The 18654-nt window shown below is 39.2% G+C and overlaps 1 protein-coding gene, 1 long non-coding RNA gene and 1 pseudogene across 3 annotated transcripts; 1 reads left to right on the top strand and 2 right to left on the bottom strand.

The window, feature by feature from the left end:
- Nucleotides 1–8959: 8959 nt before the first annotated feature.
- LOC101467451 (cystatin-B-like) lies at nucleotides 8960–10133 on the bottom strand (annotated as a pseudogene). Its single transcript, XR_013100123.1, has 3 exons — nucleotides 9956–10133; nucleotides 9765–9866; nucleotides 8960–9274 (listed from the first exon to the last, which is right to left on the bottom strand). The product of XR_013100123.1 is annotated as a cystatin-B-like (transcript).
- A 1946-nt stretch (nucleotides 10134–12079) lies between these two features.
- Nucleotides 12080–12348, top strand: LOC143420305 (uncharacterized). Its single transcript, XR_013100124.1, has 2 exons — nucleotides 12080–12125; nucleotides 12168–12348. It is a non-coding gene; the product is annotated as an uncharacterized LOC143420305 (long non-coding RNA).
- Nucleotides 12349–15609: 3261 nt separating this feature from the next.
- LOC143412298 (cystatin-B-like) lies at nucleotides 15610–16927 on the bottom strand. The gene is made up of 3 exons (XM_004546720.5): nucleotides 16738–16927; nucleotides 16557–16658; nucleotides 15610–15919 (listed from the first exon to the last, which is right to left on the bottom strand). The coding sequence occupies exons 1-3, from the start codon at nucleotides 16876–16878 to the stop codon at nucleotides 15791–15793; spliced, it is 372 nt and encodes a 123-aa protein (XP_004546777.1). The 5' UTR covers nucleotides 16879–16927; the 3' UTR covers nucleotides 15610–15790.
- Between the last annotated feature and the right edge of the window lie 1727 nt (nucleotides 16928–18654).

The raw sequence follows: 18654 nt of genomic DNA, 5'->3' as shown, positions 1-18654 counted from the left end.
CTTTCTCATGAAGCATCTCTTTATTTTTGAGCAGTGCTTCCTCAAGAGTCATTTGCAGCATTTTCAGTTCTTCCTCCAAGACTTCAAGCTTGGAGTCCGTTTCTTTCTCGAGCATTTCTTGTTGCTCTCTCTCTTGAATGAACTCTTTATTTCTGTGCACTGTTTTCTCGAGCCTGATTTGGAGCAATCTGTGTTTTTCCTCCATCTCGTCAACATTGGAGCCCATTTGTTTCAGTTTCATTTCCATTTGCTTCTTGTCTTGAAGCAACTGTTGATTTTTGTGCAGAGTTTTATCATGTTTCACATGCAGAGCTTTGTATTTTTCCTCCATGGCTTGGAGTTTGCGCTGCATGTCTCTCTGCTGTGTGGACTGTTGTTTCTCTTCTTGGTGGATTTCTTTCAGTTTTTCCAGAGCTTCGTCAAGCTTCTCTTGAAGCTCCTGATTCTTCTTGAGCATGTTTTCCTGTTTTATGCTCTCTTTTTTCTCCTTTTGGAGCAGATCTTTATTTTTTTCCAGAGCTCCATCAAGCTTTTCTTGGAGCTCCTGATTCTTCTTAAGCATGTTTTCCTGTTTTATGCTCTCTTTTTTCTCCTTTTGGAGCAGATCTTTATTTTTTTCCAGAGCTCCATCAAGCTTTTCTTGGAGCTCCTGATTCTTCTTGAGCATGTTTTCCTGTTTTATGCTCTCTTTTTTCTCCTTTTGGAGCAGATCTTTATTTTTTTCCAGAGCTCCATCAAGCTTTTCTTGGAGCTCCTGATTCTTCTTGAGCATGTTTTCCTGTTTTATGCTCTCTTTTTTCTCCTTTTGGAGCAGATCTTTAACATTCCGTGAGCCAATGAGGTTGTCACATGACATTTTTGAATGAGGTCATAGTTTTGTATGAATTTTTTAAAATAACATCAACATTCCGTGAGCCAATGAGGTTGTCACATGACTTTTGAATGAGGATAATTTGTTTGCTTTTTGCTTAATTTTAGCAGCTTTATGTTTGCAGCTCACCACAGGTTGAGCAAAGGAGTGGGTGAAGTTTTGCCTTTTCCCGTCCTCCTGTAAGCTTTGATGTTTTTTGCTTTTCATGCTTCAAATATTCATAAAAAATTAGGATAATTTTCCTTTTTTGTGTCATAGCGAATACTAATAAACCATATACTACATGTGCATTTTAAAAACTCACATCAATTCGCTGATGGTGTATGATATTAAAAAGGAAAGGAAGGCTGCTTTTTGATAAGGTATGCTGCAAATGCTTATCTTATCAGCTCAGTGTGGGATCACCACAGTCATAGTTGGGATATATTGTGTACAGCAAATATATCCCAACTATATCCCAACAAATCAAACAAAGCCACTTTAATGTGTCGCATGCTCAATTTGAAGCTTGTAAACATCATGTTTTAATGATAATACATTCCCAATAACTGAAATAACCCTTAGCCTGAGAGACGGAGGCAATATGAATAAATAAAACAGATGAGATTTCTAGTACAAACTGTAAACGTCATCCCGACTGTGAGCATTTGCTCCCATATTCTGCCAAATGCTTGTAATCAATCTAAAAATATGTTTGAGATATTACTATTCTGGATATTAATGCATAATTTAGTACTGTTTTCATCTCTGTGGTGTTTATGCTTAGCTTCCTGAAGGTCATTTGGCCAATTTTGAAGCAGTGGGGCTCTCATCTAAGTGTTTCCTTTCCACAGCCTTCTGTGGAAGGTGTAAATGAGGAGAAACCGAGAGCCAATAATAACTTTCACGTTCATTTCCAGGCTATTTTATTTCTCCAAGTACTGTGAATTGGCCCAAGGCTGCAAATTATGGAAGTGATATTTTCTAAAAAAAAATGCATTCTTCGCAAAAGATTTTTACTATTTAGATTCAGTCTTTTTTGGGTGTCCCCCTCCTCACAGCAAAATTGTGTGCAAGCATAAAAATCAGCACTAATTGTCTTTAAAGACCATCATGTGAATTTGGTTCTCCTGCTGATTTAACAAGCTGCTGCAGTGCTTTGTGACATTTTTGGCATATTTAAAAAATTATTTTTAACCCATTTTGACCCCGTGTGGTTATTTTTGACTGACTCCTATCAGACCTGATCTGAGTCAGTTCACTTCCTAGTAATGGTATTTTATTAAAATTGGGTCTGAATGGCTAAAATAATTATGTTCATCTCTATGTTATGTTCTAAGACATCCAGTGGGATCTTGCCTGGGTATTTTCCCTTTGGAGATTATCAGTGCACACCTAACTCAAAGGCAATTATGAGTAAGACCCAGAAACTACTGGAGAGCTTATACTTTATGAGTAGTAATATACCTACCTTTGAGGGCATTCAAAGCATTTTTATTTTTGTATATAAATAAATGTTGATGTTGTGCTATGGGATTGTATGTTTCAATTTTACTTATAATGTGCCAAATCACTACAACAGGCGGCTCAAGACGATGCCATCCAGAGTAAGGATCTTGTTAGCCACAGTGTTTCTAAGATTTTTACGCCCCGTTACAATAACCTCGATTTTATCTGAACTTAGAAGCAGAAAATTAAAGCTCATTATGTGTCTAAGACATCCCGGTGGTTTAACCAATAAAAGTGGGTATCATATGCATAGCAGTGAAAATGTATGCTATGCTATGCCTTCTAAAGCACGTATAATGTAAACAAAACTGGTCTTTGCACAGAAGCCTGTGGAGCTTCATAATTAAGCTCAGTGTGTGAAGAGGACTCTCCATTTAATAATAGCTGTAATAACATGTTATGGTCAACGGTGTTAAACGCTGCACTTGGGTCTAGCAGGGAAGATTTCAACATTTCAATATGAATGAAGGCTGAAAACTGATTAGATTAATGTCTGATGATCTTTTCTGTGCTTCTTCAAGTTTGTAACACCAAACATATTAAAGGATGATATAAGGTTCACAGGAAGAGTTTAATTAGACACACATTTACTATTTTTCTTTATACTCTTTCTTTCTTGACATGTTTAATATGCTTACTATCAGAGGAGAAAATGACCCTTGTGTAGTTTAAAAAAGTTTTATTTAATCAAACTGTAATGTTGTTGAACTCTGACGGACGTGTCTTTTAAGCTTGTCAACAGTCCTTAATCACCTAAATGTGCCATTTATCATCTTGTAAAATGTTCCCTCTGCTTCTGTTGCACATCCCCCCGGACACTCTCTGCTTCACCTGTCCTGTGCAGGTGGTCCAACCCCTGCCTGCCTCCTTAAACTGGGGTGTTTAAATCTCTTTACCTCTGTTGTGAACTTCACACAAAGTTTGTGGTAACAAAATCAAACTGAGGAGGATCTCGTTTGAAAAAAAACCACACAGTCACGAGACAAAATAAAAACAGACTGCTCAAAGCAAAAGCAGAGCCCTCGCAGCTGGTAGTACAAAAACACAGTGACAACATGCGTATCAGATACCCTCAGTGCCAAAAGCATAAATATGAAAAAGGTGGGATCACCAAGAATATCCTAAAAACGGCGTTGAGGTGGGTGTTACAGTGAAAAAACAAAAAGCAGCCAAATTTTCATCTGAAAATGTTGAATTTTAGTAAAAACAATACTCTGTAGTTTGATACTGTCGTTACAGACAAAGCAGATGTTTAAAGCCTTTGGACGCTCATTTGAAATGCACTCATTCTCCTTATCAGCTGGAAATATTAAAGCCGTAAAATGACTTTTTCGAACGGATAAAAACTATTGAACAACAGCAATGATGAGCCTGTTCCAAAATTTGAATGTACATGTGTTGAAGGTGCGGGTCTTGTTGAATTATTAAACATACTTTCTTTAATTTTTCGAGCCACAAAAACAACAACTTTTAATTTTCTTCTGCTTGAGTCTCGGCCTCGGGTAGTTCTACTTATCATTGCTCAGTCAGTTGTCTGTTTGTGCTACTTTTTTCAAGGAGCAGTGGATTATTGGTAAGGGTGACTTTATGTGTTTAGTTACTTAAGTGGTAGTACTGTGGATAGTTTTACCTTACATACACAGAACTGCCAGTACAGCTTCTGAGGTAACTGTTTACAAAATGTTATATTCTATCCACAAATTCTTTGCAATTTTACATTGATAAACATTATCCTTAACACATTTGGCCCACATAAAGTACTATGGCCACCACACTGTCATTTATAATTGTTTAAATAACTCGTGTCTTAAGTCATGCCAAATAAAAAAAGTCGCATGGTTCACTTTTATATCACAAAATGTTAGAAATATAAGTCGTTCATAACAAACTGAAAGGCTGGGAGTTTAAAATGCAAACCGATGGAAGCAGAAGAAGAAGACTATAATGTCACAGAGCACACAGTGTCTATTATTGTGTAGACATTTATAAATAAGAGCTTAATAAAGATGCTTAATTTCTTAAGAAATAAACAGGTGGAGTAATCTTTATCAAAAGTGGATGTTGCATCTGTGGCTAAACCCCTGTACCCAAAAACTTTAAAAATCTACTGTGTGTGAGGCTGTGTAAGTAAAGCTTGCCCTTCACACCCGCGTGTAACAAACCATTTGTTGGGGGTTGTGGATTTGGCACCTCAGCATTGTGAAAGTGGGGAAACATGTTTCTGGCTGTGCATAAGATTTCTGCTTACAACTTAGAATCTCAGTTCTAAATGAAATTCAGATGTTTTTTAAGTATGGCTAATGTATTATTTGACTTCTAAGGCACACACACACACACACACACACACACACACACACACACACACAACAACAACAACACCAGCACAGAGAAGAAGAAGAGGGGGTCGTTTTACTATGCATCATAAAAACGCAATCATTCATCTTCCAACTGTATCTTTCTGTTCTGTCTTTAGAATCATTGGTTGTTTACTGAGCCGTACTTTGGGAGTCATACTGTTGTGATACTGGGGGAAAAGGGTAAGGTTTGATAGACTAAACCCTTACACACATAACTTGAAAAACCTAAAGAGTGTGTGAGACTGCTAGCTGCGTTGTTTAGCAATAAATTTATCTACAAATGTGTTAGTAAAGAGTGACTTGTACTTCTGTCCCATTAAGCAACGGTTTAACAAATTTCACTGCAAACTATAAAAGGAATCTGGATTTATATAGAACATAGTAGTGATGGATTAAATGCAGGAAACACTAGTATGTGTCTATGGAACAAATCTCCTTCAGCGTTCAAAATGACCAAAGTGAGGCCTACAGGCGTTTCTCTCAGTTGGTTGTGTTCAGGGAAAAAGCAGCTAAATACACTGAGACTGCTCCACATTGTTAGTGAGTTAACTCTGGATATCTGTAGGTTTTGTCAAACTTGGAGTGAACAAAAGCAGAAAAACAGTAAAAGATGCAGACGGTGAAAGTCTGGTTTATTTCATTAACACAATGAAACATTTTACAGTCCACAGAGCAAAGTAGCATACATGATAAATAGATACACATAACACGTACAGTGAGAAGTAAAACTCGTCGTCTTACCACATGTTATATTCTGTAAACTTAAAATAACCACAGAAATTAGAGTTTAGTGTTTTAAAGTCATTATTAAAAGCATGAGTCAACATTACTGAAGTGACACTTTAACGATGCTTCATATCACAGTCTTTATGATGATAAAACATGTTCTCTCGTTAGTAGTTGTCTGCGCTGTCACTTGTCATGAAAATGTCCCGAGCCTGGGTTCCTCTTCAATTATCATTGATCATTAATAGGACGCACAAAAGATTTGTTACATTATCCCCATAAACAACGCGCTTTTATAGAAATCATTGTGACACAGATATTTAGATTCTTGCTTCACAATGTGCCCGAACTCAAAATCTTTAGAGTTTCATATTTATAAAGTATCGCAAAGAATACATTTATACCATTGTGTGAGCTACACTTCTTGTAAAAAACTGATTGGTAATGCGTTTGAGAAAAGCTCCTGCTGTGACCTTCCTTCTGTGAGGGCACACACACTCACTCACACGCACACACACACACACACACACACACACACACACACACACACACACACACACACACACACACACATAGAGAGAGAGAGAGAGGGGGGAGATCATTAATACAAAGGATTGAAGCCGTTTTTTGGATTTTCACTTGTTGTTGGCTTTAATATGAACAGTCACATGAAATTCATTCCAGTTTTTTTTTTTTGCCTTTGCTTCAATTAAGATGTTTCTTTAAATCTACAACAGCTTCCTTTTCAAAAAAGTTTACTGGCATAGTAAGGAAGTAGCTAGGGACCTCAGTAAGTATGAGCAACAATAGCTTAGGGACAGTTTCTACAATAAAGAGGATTTCATCATCATCTGCTGTTCGTCAAAAAGTGCCGTATTAAAAACAATTCAGCGGACCCTCAGAGTGCGGATACAAACTGTTTTCAGCTGTAGAGGTAGAGGTACGCTTCATGTACTTATCAACATACAGTTTAGCGGAGTGGATTAGAGTGCATTGGTGCTTGGGCCTCTTTTATTTAGCACGGTTATACCATTGTGAATTTAGCTATACGAATATGCTCAAGAGTCTATCATATGTTTGACATGCAACTAAAAATTCGAAAATATATATTTTTTAAATCAGTAACTTTGCAAATTTAGAGGAAATGTTTTCGGACAACATATGTGTCACATTTTAAACAGGGTTTGAATAATCAGCACTGACATACAGACATTTATGCCCTGGGTATAACAGACATGCTTACCTTGTGAAAGGCCCTCGGATTTCTTGGAGCAGAGAAACATTCTGTATTGTTGCTTTTCTCTATTGTATAAGCAGCACCCGACTGTCAGAAACGCTCTGTGCGGGTAGCAAAGTCGGCTACAACGCCCATTCAGGTGAAAAAATAAAAAGTTAAAACGCTATACCTTGCGGCAGTTGTGAAGTAGTGTGGAATATACTGTGTGTCTGATGGGGTGTTTTTATATAGGTGGGGCTACTTTCAGTTGACCTCTGAGATGTAGAAATAAAAGAGCACGATGTAAGGAAGAAAGGTGGCAGGCCTTTGGAGACTCTGTTGGACATGGTTTCTGTTGGCCTCTGACATGATAAGACTAGTTGCATTAAAGCCATTAACTGTTTGTGAAGAAACATCTTTGGGCTGAGATGCTCTTGATAAGGAGCATCTTTTGTTGCTTTGTAGACTGTTGGGCACCTAACTGCACCCCCTCTGATTAGCTATGTGTAATCATCGAGTCTAACTGTTGCAGAGTGTGGGAATTAACTATTTGTGAAGAAACACCTTTGGGCTGGGATGCTCTTGATAAGGTCTCCTCTTTTGTTGCTTCATACCTTTTTTACAGACTGTTGGGAGCCTAACTGTACCCCCCCTCTGTCTAACTGTTACAGAGTGTGTGAATATGTGTTTTTTAGAAGTATCACAGTTTATTTCTAAAGGGATACATGTTGTTTGCGGTGCTCTATTTAAAACTATTGGCCTGTGAAACTTTTAGAAAAGTGAAATGCCCCTAAAGTAGTTAAATCATCTATGTGTAATCATCGAGTCTAACTGTTGCAGACTAGTAGATAATTATAAGACTAGTTGCATTAAAGCCACATTGAGGTTGATACAGCGCTAGTGCAAATATGTACTTTTAGAAGTATCACAGTTTATTTCTAAAGGGATACATGTTGTTTGTGGTGCTCTATTTAAAAACTATTAGCCTGTGAAACTATTAGAAAAGTGAAATCTTCCTAAACTAGCTAAATTAAATGCTGTGTGGGAATACACGGTTTTTAGAAGTATCACTGTTTATTTCTAAAGGGATACCTGTTATTTGCGGCCCTCTGTTTGAAAACTATTTGCTCCTAAATACCACTGAAGAAAATGCAAAAGGCTCCTAACTAGTTAAAATACCCCTAAAGTAGTTAAATTAAATCATCTATGTCTAAATAACAGAACTCTGAGACCTATACAATCCTTTAAAAAGAGTTTAATTAAAACACATAATGGTTTCATTAAATAATACGCTATTAAACACATGTGAACTCATATGACCCCCTGGACCCACATGCACGTGCAAAAAGTCCGTTCTCGCGCACGTGCACACGCACATGGACGCGGAGGGGGATAGGGGAGGGGGGAAATGCCCGCGGGGGTGGGGGGCGAGGGGTGGGGGGGTGGGGGGAGTGGAATGCCCTCGGGGTGGGGGGGGGCAAAAAAAGCTATAGGTATTTTACTACTTTTATGTCTCATCTGGCCTGAGATCTCCTTGGGATCCTCTGGAGGATCAGGAAAGCGTTGCTGGGTAGAAGAAAACATGGTGGTAACAAAGTAATAAATCAAGCCAACTGCTACTGAAAACAAGAAGTAATTGAAACATGAAAAACAAATGCATGAACATGAATGAACTGATGAAGAAGCACTAACACTAAAAACCCCAAACAGAAAAATACATTTAGATAACTCCGTTAGTTCAAACTGTATTCATGTGTCTAACCTGAAATGAAACAGTGCCATGCCTTATTCATTACAAGGCAGTCCATTTTGGACTATCTTGTAATCCAATGAAACCAGAAGTCAGAGCGAGATTTCAAATTTAGAAGTTCTCTGCTCCAGTCCTCTTTGTCTTGTGCTAGTGCGCAATGCACAACGCTAGTTTTTGATCATTACTAATGTGGCCTTATTGCTTCGTAGCCGATATCAATCTGGGTCTGGGTACGTGTTTCATCAGGAGAACGTCCAGGAAACCATGGACAACTTCAAGTTCCTGGTCAAAGACAGCAAACCAAAGGTGGTCAGTGACAACGTCTTCCACGTCCAGTGGTCCCTCATCAGCTTTGAGCACAAAAGGTCTGCACCATTTCCCAAAAAATATACATATTTTATATTGATTACCTGTTGCCCATATTAGGAAAGAGACGTGTTTACCTTCACTGATTATGCAATTGTCTGGCCTCTTTCAGTGTGACAAATGAAGAAATAGGGTCTGCTCCTGAAACTGCAGGTTTTTCACAAAATTAGAAATTACAACAGAAAAAAAATAATCAGCTTCATTTATTTACCCACCTCGTATTTAACTGATCAACTTTGCCTTCCATTATCTACAGTATGTTATTATATGTAAACAAGGAAAGCTTTTCCCTCATGAAGAGGCAGGTTATTAATGGATTACAATGAGAGTACAGGCTGTAGGCACTGATGTTTTGGCTGGTTCATTGTCCCATTAGAAGTACTCAATACTGTCATATTGAGTCTTGGGTGCTGCAGATCAGTCAGCTCGAGCTCTTCTCCATCACACGGGAGTTTTTCATAAACACGGAGGTGAACATATTCTTCATCTCCAACATAGAGCTGCAAGGAAGTACAAGAAAAGTTAAAGGAGATCATGTGCACATAGAAGTACTGCTGATCATTTTAACACAGCTGTGGTAAGTCACACTAGCCAAACGACATGCTAACATGTAGAAAAGGAGAATCTACACCTTCATATATATAGAGTGCCTGATGGCTCACAAACAGAACGTTTGTTGGGCTCTGTTCATGGCTGAAACAGTATGAAGTGCACATGAATTTTCATTTTATTTTGCAGGTTTCTCTCAAATTTTGCAGTGATAAGTAACATTTCAGGCTAAAAAGTCTAAAAGTTTTGTATGAGCCTCTGCATAAATGTAAAACCACATAAGCGCAGAGTGTAGAAGCAGTAGCTGAAAAAAAATCCAGTGATCATCGCTTTAGTTTCCCCTGAGAGATCAGATCATCTACCATCAATACTCTTATTGATGATATGTTTTTATATTGAAGAGATTTATAAAGTTGCCACTGTTTACATTACAAACATTACCTTAATGAAGTAGTTGGTCCCAGCTACGACCTGTGTTTTGTAGCTCTGTGCAATTAAAACCTCAAAGTTTCTCTTGGCTTTCTGCTCTGCGAGAGGTTTCATCTAAATAAAAATGACAATAGCATCTACATGAAGCACAGGCCCCGTGTGTGCATAAAGATGTGAGTGTAAAATCTTTGTCTTCTACTCACTGCATCACAGATCTTCTGAACTTCTTCATCAGCCTCCTTTTCCTCGGTAAGCCCTCCGCACATCGGCATTTTGACACATGTGGATACCCCTTCGGCGCCAGCTGCGGTCGCAAGGCTGGAACCGACAAAAACACCCTGATAATGGACTGTGTTTAGACTGTTCCTTCCCATTCCATGCAAGGCCTGAGCCCGCGCTGGAATAGTAGCGCTGGGCAGGATGGCTGCTGTGTTTGCTTCGGGGGTTCCTAATTCACTGCAGGGCAACCTGCACGTGGCGAATAAAGCCTTGATTGATTGATTGATTGATTGATTGATTGATTGATTGATTGATTGATTGATTGATTGATTGATTGATTGATTGATTGATTGATTGATTGATTGCTCAGAATTACTGTTATTCATGCCTTTATTTCATCATGTCTAACTTATTGTAATTCATTGTTCACTTGTCTTTAAAAAAACAAACAAACCTTGAGCTCTGGGTGTTTTTCCACTTATTTTCAGACCAGTCCTTATGCCTGAGCACTTTCAGAGGAATAGTTTTATTTGTTAGGGCAATTTACGCTGACATATTAATCATTCAAGCATTTTAAAAGAAAAACTAACTCAAGAGAGGAACCAGTTAACTTATCTTTAGGCACTTTTTTATTTGCAGCTTGTTCCAGAAATAAATAATTTGTTCCCATTTCTTTTGTTAAATCTATGAAAAATGACAAAAAAGCACCATTTGACATACATAAATCAGTATTTTTGCACCAGAAGGTGATTTCCAATGAGCTGTTAGCCAAAAAGCTGGTATAACTTAGTATAATCTACAGTTCTTAAAAAAATGAAGAAACTGAACAACAAGTGAGTGGCAGACCTAAAGAAAAAACAACAACAACAAAACAAAAAACAACCTACAACGGATTAACTGTATCTGAAAGCATTGCCCTCAGAAATGAGAAAAAATATCTGACACAGTCGGTCCATCTACCGTTTACCATTTTCAAGGAAAGCTGAAATATGTAAAGTTACACAAGAACTGCACTGAATATCAGTGGCCACAGGTCTTATGGAGCGATGAAACCAGATTTGAAGTTTTTGGTTCAAATAATTCTCTCAACTTCTTACTGAACAATATTATAGTTATGTTATGGACACAATGTCTCTCATCTTTCATTTGAGGGTATCCACATTCAAATTGGATGAAGGGTTTAAGAGTTTCAGCTACTTAACATATGCCACCCTCTTTTTAAAAGAACTACAAGTAATTGGACAATTGACTCAAACGCTATGTGCTATGCAGATGTGGGCAATTCATTCATTATGTTATTATCAATTAAGCAGATAAATGGCCTTGAGCTGATTTGAGGCGTGGTGCTTGCATTTGGAATATTTTGCTGTGAACAGTAGTGTTGTGCAGATCAATATTGAAGTTTTTGGTTCAAATATCAATTCCTCCAGTTACAGTTATTAATGTTTTAGAATCGATTTTCATATTAAAATATCATTTTTTTAGTAATTTGGAGTAAATTTGTAGTTTATCACTAACAGGATATGGGTTAGGGTTAGGAAAGAAACTATATCATTCGGATCATCTAACTTGGAAGGAACTACTTCCTCTTCCGACTTACATAGTGTTACGAAATCAGTTTCACCCAGGTTCTTTTTTTATTCCTCCAGGCATCCAGAGACGGCACCAGACTCAGTAGTCATTTTCACAAAACCTTTATTCATCTTCATTTAAGCATGCATCTTCTAGAAGGGGAGATGTGCAAGGCCGGTGCAAATCTTCCCTCCTTTGTCTGTGAAACACAGTTTTGTAGAAGCAACCTTATCATAAAACCCCCCATGGTGTCCTGCAAACTCTGTGTGTCTGTGTGTGTATGCATGAGTACATGAGTGAGTGTGCATGTAGGTGTGGGTGCGTCGTACATCCTGGGGGTCATAAAAGTAATCTCCTCACCCAAGCTACACCAAATTCCTCTAGACAACATACAGGAAGAACATTATATATATATGTATGTATATATATATATATATATAATGTTCTTCCTCTACACCCCCCCCCCCCCCAATTTTTGCACATGTCGAGGAGCGTGTCAGGCTACATTTCACTGTATGCTATCCCTGCCTGTAAGGGGCAGGGATAGCTCAGTAGGTAAAGTGGTCGCCCCATGATCGGAAGGTCGGCGGTTCGAATCCACTTAACGGCTACCCTGATCGGAAGGTCGGCGGTTCGAATCCACTTAACGGCTACCCTGAGGTACCCCTGAGCAAGGTACCGTCCCTACACACTGCTCCCCGGGCGCCTGCTTAGTGGGCTGCCCACTGCTTCACAGAGTGAATGGGTCAAATGCAGAGAAAAACAAGTAATTTCCCCATGGGGATCAATAAAGTATCCATTATTATTATTATTATGTTATACTTGTATAACTATGCATGTGACAAATAAAGAACCTTGAACCTTGAACAACATACAAAACACAGTTAACATATTACAAACACTGAGACCCCCACTCTGCATCCACTGGGCCATTGGCCTCTTGTTGTCTTACATTTACAGATAAGGTGGAGAGTCTCCTGCAAACCTACTTCTAAGTTATAACAATTATGACCGTTTATTAGATTCAGGTTAAAGCATCAGCATCAGCAACCCCCAACTGTAGCTTCCTGTCTCCTTTTATGACAGCAGACCCCCAGTGTCCATAAATTCCTTTCCCTCTAAACAATTACACACACTCTCAGGCCTACAGCTAATAGTCTACAATAGTCATATGCAAAATAAGGCTGTATAAATGTCGCAGCCCTTTGGCGTGCACACTCAACAATGGCCAAGCGTAAATGGAGTCATGTATGGATGTATTTTACTTCCACAAACAGCCAAGACGTGGTTTGCGATACATGTGGCAAGACAGTGAGGTGTTGTGGCAACACCACTAACCTCATCAAACACCTCAGAGTAAATCATATCACAGACTATGACGAGCTTATGTTGAGGGGAACTGAAAATGAGGAGAGGAAGGTGCAGCTAGGGCGAGACAGACATCTTGTAAGAGTCCTTTAGTGCTGCAGGCAGGCAAGTGTTCAAATAGCACACAACTTCAGGGTTGTTGTTTTTTTATTTCTATATAATTCTGCATTATTAAGCAATAAGAACAAGTAGTCTGATGTCCTGTAATCATTATGAAGCTATAATTTGAAATACAATAAAACATTACATTTTTGTACAAAGTATCGGATCAGTATTGTCGATGCCACCCTGAATTTTACTTAGTATTGGATCGGAAAGGAAATCAGTGGTATCGCACATCACTAGTGAATAGACAACATGCAGTCAAAGCAAGCCATCCTCAAGCTGTGAAAATGGGAAAATCCCATCCAAGAAATTGCTACATTATTAGGAGTGGCAAAATTTACAGTTTGGTACATCACACACACAACCTGCTGCTTAACACCGAGAAGACCAAGGAGCTCATCGTGGACTACAGGAGGAATGCTGACCCACATCCACCCATCCACATTAAGGGGACGGCTGTGGAGCGTGTGAGCAGCTTCAAGTTCCTGGGAGTTCACATCTCTGAGGATCTCGCCTGGACGACCAACTGCTCCAAGCTGGTCAAGAAGGCTCACCAGCGCCTCTTCTTCTTGAGGACTCTGAGGAAGAACCACCTGTCCTCAGACATCCTGGTGAACTTCTATCGTTGCACCATCGAGAGCATCCTGACCAACTGTATAACAGTCTGGTAAGGGAACTGCTCTGAAGGCGTTGCAGAGGGTCGTGAAAACTGCCCATCGTGCCGCCGGAGCACCACTTCCTGCCATAAAAGACATCTACAGGAAGCGGTGTCTGAAAAGGGCTGGGAAAATCATCAAAGACCCCAGTCACCCATCACATGGACTCTTCACCCTCCTGCCCTCTGGGAGGCGCCACAGGAGCCTCCGGACTAAGACCACCAGGTACCGGAACAGCTTCTTCCCCACAGCCGTCAGACTCCTGAACTCTGCCTCCTGACATCTGACCCACGTTAACACACGGACTGAACATACACACACCCACAATGGACAACTGTACCCTCAAACACACAATAATAACATGGACTGAACCACCACTCACAACCACCAGCACTTTATATAGCCTCTGTAGGAATTATCCACACCCTCACTTATCTTAACTGCACTACTGTATAGCTCTGTGTAAATAATCATTCTGTACATTCGACAATCTTTAATCCTACAACTGTTTACAACTTGCACAGTTCCCATTTCTGTATAGCTGTATATCTCAGATTTCTGTAAAGTTATTTATTTCATATTCTGTATAGTTTTTCATATTTATATCCTGTTCATATCCTGTACATAGCTTGTACTCACTACAGCCTGTACATACTTATAGTTATAGAATATTCACAACATACTTCATACCGTGTACATTATAACATACCATAATAGACCCATTTCTGTAATATACTTACATAACTATATTATTGCTAATATATATTGTAATATATCTATATCACTAAAGCACTTCTGGATGGATGCAAACTGCATTTTGTTGCCCTGTACCCGTGCATGTGCAATGACAATAAAGTTGAATTCTATTCTATTCTATTCTATTCTATCCTGAGAAAGAAACAAAGGATTGGTGAAATCAGCAATGCAAAAAAGATCTGAATGTCAAAGAAAGACAACCGGGGTGGATGATCGCAGAATCATTTCCATGGTCATGAGAAAACCCCTTTACAACAACCAGATGGCTTCGTTTTTCAGTGAGACGATGATCCCAAACACACTGCCAGAGCGATGTCTCAATACTGCTGGGTTACAGCACAGACTATAGATGTCTCTGCCACGGCTAGACGGTCCTCACCGGTCGCCTTGCCAATTTTTGTTGTGTTTGTGTGTACTTTGTGGTGTTCTCCTCTCCATCCTGTGTGCGTGTTTGTATCCGGGAACATGTACTTCCGGAAGCCATGGCACGGAACGGCAGCTGACCCGGGGGGAGCATCCTGAGCTGGAATCGCCGCACCTGTGCTTAATCACTTCGCCGGCTGCTACTAATCCAAAGCAGACCTATTTAACAGTGCGGTCGGGTCACAACCAACGCTGGAACGTTGAGCTAAACCGGGTAGCGTAGTCGCGATTAGCGTACCTAGTTTGTGAAGGAGAGAGAACGTTTAAGTTACCGTGCGTGTGTTTTTCTCATCTGCCTCAGGGTCCAGGGATCGGAGGAGGAGCGGGCACAAGAACAAGTAGTTTTGGATAATCACTGCACTGTCACCGCGGGGACAAGTCACCGTATCACTGCACTGCCCTTTTGGATTACAGACTCGAACTGTTGCCTTATTTTTTTCACTGTGAATAAATTCACTGTCACTCTGCAAGAAGTCTCGCACCTGAGTCCTTCAACCCAATTCACCATGACAGTCTCACTATTTTACAGCTCTTTTTAAAGCATAATGTTTATTTCAAACGTATTATCTGTTTCACTATGGACAAAAGTAGATGTTTTATTTGTTTCTTTGAAACTGCGCTGGTTATCCTTGATGGCATCTCTGAAGTGAGTCACATAAGTGGTGAATTGTGAGGCAGTTCAATTCCCCAACCAATCAAATACTTTAAAAATAGCCCCTATGACCACAGAATGTATCTTACAATTACACACACACAAAAAAAATTCTGCTTTATTTATTTACCCACCTCGTATTTAACTGATCTAGTCTTATTTCCATTATCTGCAGTATGTTATTATATGGAAACAAGGAAAGCTTTCCCCTCATGAAGAGGGAGGTTATTAATGAATTACAATCTGACTACTGTGGGCACTGATGCTTTGGCTGGTTCGTTCTCCCATTAGAAGTATGCAATAGTATCATGTTGACTCTTGGGGTGCTGCAGTCTGGTCAGCTGGAGCGTTCCTCCATAAGCCGGGAGTTTCTTGTAAACACGAAGGTGAACATATTCGCCTCCTCCCACATGGACCTGCAAGGAAATACAAGGAAACTTAAAGGAGATGCTTAATGTGCACATAGAAGTACTCCTGATCATTTTATCACAGCTGTGGTAATGTAAGCCACAGCTGTGGGCCAAACAACATGCTAACATGTGAAAAGGAGAATCCACGTCTTCATCTATATAGAGTGCACAATGTTTCTAGTGTTCACAAACTAAGATGACGGAGGGCATTACACAGCAGTAGTTTTGTTTGCTATCAATTTTGACATTTTGACCACCCTATTAAAGATTCATATCAGTTTGTACATGCTCCAGATAGCTTTTCTTCAAATTCTTTCATTCTCACTCACTTTTGCAACTTTGTACTTTTGTGTTACTCGCAGCAATAACTCCACCTCATTGTTAGTCCATTTAAAAAACTCGGTGCTTTTCCTCAACATTTTGCTGCGAAGTTTTAAAGAGCTGGAAAGTAAATAAACTATCTTACAATGTAGAAAAGGGGCATCCACTTCTTTGGCTACATAGTGCATGATGGCACTAGTGTTCACAAACAGAACATTTTTTGAGCTCTGTTATGGCTGTGACAGTTTTAACCATAACAGTTTAAGTTTTGTATGAACCTCCATATAAATTAACACATAAACGCTTGAATTACAAACATTACCTTAATGAAGTAGTTGGTCCCAGCTACGAGCTGCGTTTTGTAGCTCTCTGCAGTGAAAACCTCGAAGTTTCTCCCGGTTTTCTGCTCTGCGAGAGGCTTCATCTGAAGAACAATAACAGCAACACCAACATGAAGCACAGGCCCCGTGTGTGTGAGTGTCAAATCTCACTTTTCTACTCACTGCATCGCAGATCTTTTGAACTGCTTCATCAGCCTGCTTCTCCTCGGTCAACCCTCCGATCATTTTTACTCCGACAACATTTTGTTGGTAAAAAACGACCAAAAAGGTTATAAACACACGCCAATTCACAAGACTCCGCATTTTGGACCAGCGCACGGAAAAAGATGCGTTTGTTTGTAGGCTAAAAAAAAAAAAACCCCCACATAAACACATTTTGGACCGTACCATCATCTTAGGGAGAAGGGGGTTGTGGGCGGGGCGGTATTTGCCAACATTATGAAAAAAAGAGAAGCACACTTACATACGGAAACAATTACTTTTGTCCATTTTTTGTCCGTTTTTTACTGCATGTGTGGGTTAGTCTGAGCTGACGCTCGAGTCTGTCGGTGTTGTACCAAAAAATGATCGTCTGCCAAAAACTGATTTCCAGTATTTACTAGAAACTGATTACTGTACTGCTATAAATAAATTGTTGCTCTATGCAAAACATATGTCAAACGTATCCCTCACGCATCAGTGTAACTTTGTGCTGAACATTGCCTTCACGAATAATATCAAGTCATCTTGAGCCACAAACAACATTTCTGTAAGAAGGTAGAATCCGCAATCAGTTTTTGGCACTGACTTTTATATATCCTTTATTTATCCAGTTAAAAATAATCTCGCATTGACATTAAAAGTGTCTTTTTAAGAGTAATCTGGCCAAGAGGACAGCAGAAACTGCAACAAATATAACAATAGTTCTCTAAACATAGTTTAAGTGGACACATACAGACCGGATTGGTTACAATGTAAATACAATAACACAGAGTTATACAGATACCTGAAAAACAGGCCATTTTTACATTTTATATATAACCCCTATGTAAACCAGGTCTCTCTTGAAAATGAGATTTTTAATCTCAATGAGATTTTTTACCTGGATAAATAAAGGACTAATAAAACCCTGTTCACCAAAGTGTATTTACAAACATACAAATTACACATTTTAAAAGCAAAACAAAACACGGAAACACTGGAAATTAGTTTTTGGCACAACAGGTAGTGAGTGGAAGTACAGGGTGTGAGGTGTGATTGCATAATTTGGAGAGGATCAAACATGAATCATGGCCTAAAAAACTGCTTTCTGCTCTTCCTTTCAGGTTATCCTACTTCTGACACCCAAACCTCAGCATTTCCAAAAACTTTATCTAATGCAATTCAGTTATACCTACTGAACTTAAGGGGATAGTAAAAAAAAGATTGATCCAACATGCTAGTATCGATCCAATACAGATACCAGAGCTGGTATGGCAGGGCCAACCTGAGAGACACACACATGCCCACATTCACATTTATAGCCGACAAAAAAACACTGATAACCTAACATACAGGTCTTTGGGTCGTTGCACCACTGTGCCACACAAGTATCATTTACACCTATAAATGTATAGTTGTCATACTAAACTGTCAATTGGTGTGTTTATTATGAAGACTTGACTTATTTTAAACATATTTTCAGTTTGCTGGTAAAAGCCTGAGTTTATAACTGGCAAGAAATCAACAACACAATTTATTTTGTTGTTACAGAATTCAACTTTTAATGCTTCAAACCTCTCAAGTTGCAGTCCAGTCAGTGCAATATGTCTAGAAATATTATAATTAAAATGATTGATTTCCTATAATTGTTACTTTTGAAGGAGCTTTATTGCATTTTTTTTTTTTTCTTTTAGCACATGTCATGAGGCAGCAGCTTGGAGACAGAGAGCAGCAAAAAAACAAAGTGTGATCACATTGAAAAGGTTGGATGGGATCTTTGTCATGATGGTCTTCCATACCAGTAACTATAGCTTCCCCTCCATGACATGTAAGCTTCTTCCAGACTCGCAGATCAAGGTAGCTGCATCCTCCCACATGTACCTGCAGTCAAATCAGAGG

Source organism: Maylandia zebra, linkage group LG9 (assembly GCF_041146795.1).
Source record: "Maylandia zebra isolate NMK-2024a linkage group LG9, Mzebra_GT3a, whole genome shotgun sequence".
NCBI classification, from domain to species: Eukaryota; Metazoa; Chordata; class Actinopteri; order Cichliformes; family Cichlidae; genus Maylandia; species Maylandia zebra.
Note: the sequence above shows the minus strand (reverse complement) of the source record. Positions and strands in the feature narration are given on the sequence as shown.